The sequence below is a fragment of the Marmota marmota genome, unplaced genomic scaffold (assembly GCF_001458135.2).
Source record: "Marmota marmota marmota unplaced genomic scaffold, marMar, whole genome shotgun sequence".
Lineage (NCBI taxonomy): Eukaryota > Metazoa > Chordata > Mammalia > Rodentia > Sciuridae > Marmota > Marmota marmota.
In genome coordinates, this window is record NW_026000185.1 from 19388895 (window position 1) to 19396208 (window position 7314).

At 59.7% G+C, this 7314-nt stretch overlaps 1 protein-coding gene across 6 annotated transcripts in view; it reads left to right on the top strand.

Moving 5' to 3' along the window:
• Nucleotides 1-7314, top strand: part of Katnip (katanin interacting protein) — a 142725-nt gene that overhangs the window by 49192 nt on the left and 86219 nt on the right. For all 6 annotated transcript variants that reach the window (XM_048789697.1, XM_048789696.1, XM_048789695.1 and 3 more), the window contains 2 exons: nucleotides 5010-5152; nucleotides 7073-7149. In XM_048789697.1, coding sequence (XP_048645654.1) covers nucleotides 5010-5152; nucleotides 7073-7149 — 220 coding nt within the window. The remainder of the gene's footprint in view (nucleotides 1-5009; nucleotides 5153-7072; nucleotides 7150-7314) is intronic.

The window sequence follows — 7314 nt, forward strand, 5'->3', positions numbered from 1 at the left end:
ATGCCCCCTAGTGACGGCGCCTCTCTGTGGAGAGTGTCCTGGTGCCCAGGTGGCGCCCTTACCTCCCCCTATCCTGGGCGACCTCAAACTGGAACAGTGGAAGGCCCCCGGTGAGGCCACGGTGGCTCTTAGGGTCATTGGCGGGTGGGGCGGGTGTTTTCACCCAGGTTGGGCAGGCGGGAGGGGCCATGGACACGGGGGTGATGGCTTCATCATCTCCACGGGACCCGTGGGGACAGTGTCACAGTTCCTTATGAGCAAATTGTTCCTCATGAATCGGGGGGTCAATATGTGCCACCAAAGAGGTGCCAACCCGAGCCCACGGGAGGGTTTCCAGAACCAAGGTCAGCGCCACAGGCAGCCGGAGCCCGTGGGCACTGAGCACGGCCACCTGGGGCTGTTACCAGGAGGGAGCGTCAGGTGGCAGGAAACGAGAGGCGGAGCTGGGTGAAAGGTCTTCCCGCGAGCCGTGGAGAGGGGGAGCCCCGGCCATGGGTGGGGGCCTCGGGGGCACTTTGCCGAGTCCAACCCCGTGCCCGGCACCGCAGCCTGACATGTCCAACCAGCCAGGCAGACGGGTGATGACGCCCATTGTACAGGGGACCAAGTGGGCGCCACAGAGGGGACACCACGGTCTCTCTCAAGCCAGGAGATGGTGCAGCTGGCCACACTCTGTTGTCATACATAACCGCAGGGAGGGAACCCCCGAGCTGCCAGCCACCTGCGTTACTAAGTAGGGACTGAACCAATTTACCTGGAGACCAGGTCAACGGACGGCAGAAAACCAGCGTCTGAGCCTTACTCAGGCCTCGGGGAGATGACACCCCACTGTTCAGCGGGGTTGCCTGGAACCCCAGAGGGAGCAAGCGGGCACCAGATGACCTTGTTCTGACAGTCACTCAGCAGGATGTTCGCGAGCCCCTCTCAGGGCCCAGTGTTACCTGGCACAGGGAGGATTCCCCAGACTCTAGGTGGTAGAGGGCGGAAGCCCAAGAAAAGTGGATTCAACAACTAGGAAACTTATAGCTCATGAAATCAAGGTTTCAGGTGTGGCTGGATCCAGGGGCTTGCCCTATGTCACTGCAGTCAGTCATTGTCCATCTCTTCCTCTCTTTCCCTTTGTGGGTCATTCTCAGGTGGGGACTTCCCTGGCCAAGGCTCAGACCACCAGTGAAGCCTCGGTTTACATCCCACCTCAAAAGGAAGACGGCGAAAGTGCTGAGGCTACCATGGGCTCGCTTGGCTCCAGTCCCCACTAGAGTGACCACCCCCACGTCTGGGGAGGGGTCACTGAGGCGGGCGCAGTCAGTCCCCCCCAAGCCACTGGAGCAAGAGGAGTGGGCTTTTCCCACAGAAGTCCAGGTCTGTGTGTGGAAGAGCCACCTGCCAGGCAGGAGCAGCAGGTGGCCCCCAGCCCTTGCCCTGGGGCACTCCCTGGGGAGGGACAGGGTGAGCGCCTGTCACCATACCAGAAGCAGCAGAAAGTTGTCCTGTGTCCCAGGACACAGGTCATCCAGCCGCATGCAGGGTGTCATCACGCCCAGCGGGAGTCATGAAAGAGCCACCAGAGTGGCCCAAGGGCTAAGCTCTGGGTGGCTGGAAAGGTCAGGGCATTGAAGGGGGGACGGCAGAGGGGCTGCCGTGGGTCATGGGGGACACAGCTTTGTTCACCAGACCCGATGGACAGCGATGGCCGTCTGGTCCTTGGGAAGGGTTGTCAGAGGAAAGCGTGCCCAGGGCGGAGGGGCCCGCTGCCCCAGAGGAGGGCCAGGCAGGAGGAAGGGAGGCGGGACCCGCCCAGGGCCTCGGGCCAGCCCCAGGTGCGGTCGTCACTGACCCCATGGTGGCCTCCGCCGGCCAGGAGGTGTCAGCATGGACTCTAGGTGCCCAGAGGAGGACTCGGGCCCTGGTGGGAAGCGGGGACGGGAGCTGGAGCCTGGCAGCGCCTCCAGCCCTGNTGGCCCTGAGGAGGGGACGCTCCCCAAGCCCCCAGCTCCGGCAGTGCCCGCGCCCAGCCCTGCTCCCCCACCACCCCGGGCCCTGCACTCTGAACTTGGGGCCTGCGCCTCCCCACTGGGCACTAGAGCCCTGGGTGCCGGTGACCCAGAGGCCACCATGAGCATGAGGTGGGACCCGCGGCTGTGGTGTGCCCGCGGTGGGCGGCAGCTGTGGGTCGGGTGCGCCTCTGCGTTCCCTGCTAGGCCCGCAGTTCCCTGGGCGGCTGGTTCTAGAAGGAGCCCTTGAGAGCGTCCTGCGGTCCTCGCTGTAGGCAGCACCGCTGGCGGGACGATGCCCGTGCCCAGGCGCTCGCCTTCGGTGGGAAAGGAGGGACAAGAGCCAAGCATGCAGACGAAGCCGTAGCACATGTCCGTAGTGACAGGGGTCGTGGGAGAGCCTCGAGGCCGTGGCCAGCTGGTGGGCAGGCCTGGGATTTTTTTGGTCCTGGGCATTGAACTCAGGGCCACTCTGCACTGAGCCCCATCCCCAGCCCTATTTTGTATTTTATTTAGACACAGGGTCTCACTGAGCTGCTTAGGGCCTCGCTTTGGCTGAGGCTGGCCTTGAACTCATGATCCTCTTGCCTCCTGAGCTGCTGATCACAGGCCTGCCAGCCGGGGGCTGGTGTTGGACGGGGCGGGAACTGATCAGATTTATCCAAATCCCCCACCTTGGACAGCTTTTTATGCAAAGTAGCCCATCAGTTTTTGAGAGAGTCCTTTTCCCTGATGCCACCTGACTGTCACTGGTGCGCTGGCTACAGGGGGTGGGGCGCTCCTTTAGCAATTCCTTTCACCGTCTGAATAATTGTCTCCTAATTTATCAGCTTCATGAATCCACGTTTTCATAAATCATCCTGCCTGAGCACAGAGGTCCCAGGACGGGAGGCTGCAACCGAGAGGCCCTGGGCCCAGGGAGGGCAGCGGGCTGCTCCCTCCACCGCGCAGGGCCAGCATCCCTTGATCCCTTGCTCCCCGAGCTGCCTGGCATCTGGGGACAGCGTCTCCCGGTGACTTGTGTTTGCCTCTGTTTCTGTCGTTGCCTAACAATCAGGCGCCTCCCAGGCTCCCAGCTGGCAGGAGATAAGCTGTCCTAATAAATACCCCTGCCACCGTGGTGACAAGATGGCTGTGTGACCCGCTACAGGGACTTAAACAGAAAACAAAGACATCGCCCCAGCGCCACGCCTGCCTCCCCCTCGACTGAAGTCTCCGTCTGTCACCGTCCTCTCTGGGCCCACAGACGCTTTTTTTGCCCCCAAATTGACACTTGTACCTAGGCCCCTTGTAGCGTTTCGTCCCCCCCGCCCCCAGCCTGTAGAGAGGTCAGACAGCCCCGTCTTTCCACCGGGTCTTGGCAGTTATTACGTCTCCACGACACCCCGACTTCTCCCTCCCTGGGTTGCAAGTTTGGGCGGCCTTCAGGGCTTTGTCTGAAGCCGTCTCCCTGCCCAGGGTGGATCTCAGGAGGAACCGGCTGGCGGGAGCTTGCCGGGCAGCACCAGGTGTATGACGTTGGCTAGGTTTCCGTCTTTCTTCCAAGAACCTTCTGTGAGTTTCCAGCAATGGCTAAGTTTGCCCGTCTCAGCATCATCTCCTCAACTTAGAAGAGGTCTTTGTTTGGGTAACAACTCTGATTTAGCCATCGCCTAAACTTGTATCCTAACCCTGCCACCAACCAGCTGGGTGATGTTGGGCCAGTAGCTGGTCCTCTCTGGACCTCAGTTTTTCATCTGTTAAGTGGGGGTGACAAAGTGACACCCAGGAGTGCTGCTGCGCAGATGGGCATCTTGAGCCGCCCCGCTTCCCTCCCCTGGGCCTCCCCAGGGCCTCAGGCCTGGAGACCCTGGGGAGGCCCAGGGGAGGGAAGCGGGGCAGCTCCCTGCCTGGCTGACCAGATCCCCGCAGTGGTCACCTTTTATGTGATTGCTATTATTATTATTATTATTAATTATTTTGGTGCCAGGGATTGAACCCAGGGGCACTTAACCACTGAGCCACATCCCCAGCCCTTCTTATGTTTTATTTTGAGACAGGGTCTCACTGAGTTGTTTGGGATCTTACTAAGTTGCTGAGGCTGGCCTTGAACTTGCAATCCTCCTGCCTCAGCCTCCCAAGCTGCCAGGATTACAAGTGTGCACCACCGCACCTGTCTGATTGCAGTTATTTTTGAAAGTGTACCTTTTTCTGACTTGGCAGGTCCATATTTCTAGCCCTGACCATTGGTTTTCCATGTCAATCTGGCCAAGCTGCGGGTGTGCAGGTGCTTGGGTAGGCCCTGCAGAGTGTGGCCTCCCGTGGCCGCAGTTCTGGCAGGGCTGACAAGGACACTCTGTGGTTGGTGGCAGTGCAGTGTCAGGAGTGTGTCAAGGCCAGGTGTGAAATGTGAGGCGGGGGCCCAGGGATAGCTCATCCGGAGACCTGGCCACACTCATGCCAAGGGGTGTGACATCATGAGCCAGCGCCCCCACTGATGTATTTCAGCCTCCCCTGGGGCGTGAAATGGTGGCACCTGAGATATCAGGGGTGACCGGGAACACATATATTCACTCAAGAAAAAAAAAACTAGGCTGCCCCGTGTGGCAAAGGCTGTTTCCTGATGAGCCGTGTCACATGAGAGGCCTCCCACAGGGGCCTCCACCCTAGGCCTGTTTAGTCACTCGTCTGATAAACTGTTGCTCTCCACACAATGTAAACGGGCACAAAGGTGGTGGTCTCTGAGACCCAGCTGTGTGTGGCAGGGAACGGCCTCCTTTCTGTGTCAGCCACCAGGCGGGGGCTGCATGTGCTCAGTGTCGCTGACGTGCATTTGAGCCCCAGAACCGTGGCAGAACGTCCCCTGCAGGCCCCACACAGCTTCCCCGCGTGTGAAACGGCCTCTGGGGGCTGTTTGTAGGTGACCAGCTGGGCACAGCCCCCCATCAGCGTCCCCTCGGTCCCCATTCCTAAAGCAGCTCACCTCTGGCCTGGGGCGGTGGCGGCTCAGATGTCCCGCGACCATCTCTCCTGCAGGATCCTGAGGCATCTGAGAGCCAAGGACCCCGCGCAGCTGAGGCTGCAGCACCTGGAGCAGGGCTTCTCCGTCTACGTCAACGGGGCCAACTCGGAGCCCAGGACCTCCCCTCGGAAGGCCGCACACGCCGAGGGCCCGCTTGGTGAGCACAGCCCCGGGCCAGGCAGCAGGGCTGTCCACTGAGACTCAGGGCTGGCGGGGGAGCCCAGGGTCCAGGCTGGCCTGGCACGCGTGAGGCCTGGGTGCCACCTAGCACCACAGAGGGCCAAAGGAGAGAGAAGGAAGAAAAAGAAAGATCAGGGAGTGGGGGACCCTGCCCTACGCCATGACAACTAGTTAACACGCCGAGTTGACCATGGCCCTCGGCCAGAGAGACTATCAGAGGGAGAGGGAGAGACGGAGAGATCCGTCTTCTCTTCTTTCCCCTTCCCCAGCAGTGGGAGGTGGGAACTGGGCCTCACCCTGCTGTGCCTGCCCCACCGCTGCGCCCCCCCAGCCAGGGGTCCTCCTTCCTGTTTAACTGGTCTCAGCCCCGTCCCCGGAGCGGACACCGCCAGGGCAAGCATTCCTAGTTACGTTTCCTGGGACACGGTGTCAGAAGTTTAAGGACACGTCTAGGTGTCCGGGTGACTTTGATGGCACCTGGTTTTGACTTGATATTTCTTAGCGATAGTCCCTGACCCCTGTCTAATACCTGATTCCACCGTTCATTTCTGCGTTGACTTAATCCACACCCCTCATATTTTAAGTGGATTTTGTCTGCCCTATTTTTAAAAAGCCCGAAATGCCTTGAGTCATGGCAAAGCTCCCTGTCCCGTGACTGGCTCAGCACAGGCACCGAGATGGTCTGGGGTTGACCCAATGGATCGGCAGGGCCCACATAACACAGGTGCCTACCCCAGGTGCCAAAGTGCCCTTCAAGCCAGGCAGCTTGCCGGGCAGGCCTGTAACCCCAGCAACTCAGGAGGCTGAGACAGGAGGATTGCAAGTTCAAGGCCAGCCTCAGCAATTTATGGAGGCCGTAAGCAACTTAGCAAGACCCTGTCTCAAAAACTAAAAAGGGGGGCTGGGGTTGTGCCAGGCGCTGGGTTCGATCCTCAGCATCACATAAAAATAAATAAGTAAAATAAAGGTATTGTGTCCAACTACAACTAAAAAAATGAATAAAATAAAAAAATAAAAAAGATGGAGACTGTGGCTCAGAGCTACAGTGTCCCTAGGTTGAATCCCTAGAACCAAAGGAAAAAAAATCAAAAAGAAAAGCCCCCTCTGAGAGGCCAGGGTACTACCAGGCTTTAAGAAGAGGATTTGGCACAGGACAGAGCGAGATTTGAACGAGGCCTGTTCTGCAATCTCCAGCTTTGATTTCTCAGGCAACTTGCAAGCTCTCTGATCCTTGGTCTCTTCTTCTTTACAATGGGGATCAATCACGCCCATTTGTAGGCTTGCCTCAGAGATTTAATGACATGTTTAAAAAATGCAAAGTGTCCAGCACCCAGTGGCCTTGGTTTGAGATATTCTGATTCTTTGCCTCCTGGACGAGGCGCACTCTCCAGCCACCATCCACAGGAAAGGGGAGAAGGGGGAAGTCAGGTCCCAGGAGGTTCCCGGGGCAAACCCTGCCCTTGGGCTTCCTAGGCCCCGGGCAGAGAGGGGAGCTGGGACCCTCCTAGCGGCAGGGAGGACGCACAGGTCACAGCCCGCTGCTCTGCGCCCTAACCGCACGCACGGTCATTCAGCAAACCTGCCGCGCTCTCCCCCTCGCACACTGGGAACCTGTCCCACGCACGCTCCGTCCCTGTCCCTTGCTTCTCCGTCTTGGCCATTGTTCTTCACATGGGTCACAGTGCCTGCCTGGCTGGACACTGTCCCGTCACTCCATGGTCAGATGTGCCCTTGCCCCCGGCACCTGGCCTGCGCTCTCCGGCTCGCTGCCCCAGACAGGCCGCTGGGCATATGCGCAGTCAGAGGCCTCGCCCAGGGAGACGCGCCTCGGCCTCCCGTGGAGTGTCAGCGCTCACTGCCGGTGTCTCACCAGCCTCCTTCCCCTTCTCTGGTGCAGATCATGGACGGAGACTCCCACTTCGAGAAGCTGAGGACATCGTAAGACGCAAGGCCCAGCGCCGAGGATGGCACCAGGTCTGGGGACGCAGGCAGATCCCGACTTTGGGCCCAGCTCATGCCTTAGACTCTGGAGCAGGGCCGTGGTGGGGACAGACATAGTCAAGGGTTTAGAAGCCCCTGGGCAGTGGGTGGGTGTGCTGGGCAGGCAGGGGTGCCCCCCCCCACTGCCCAGGGGCTTCT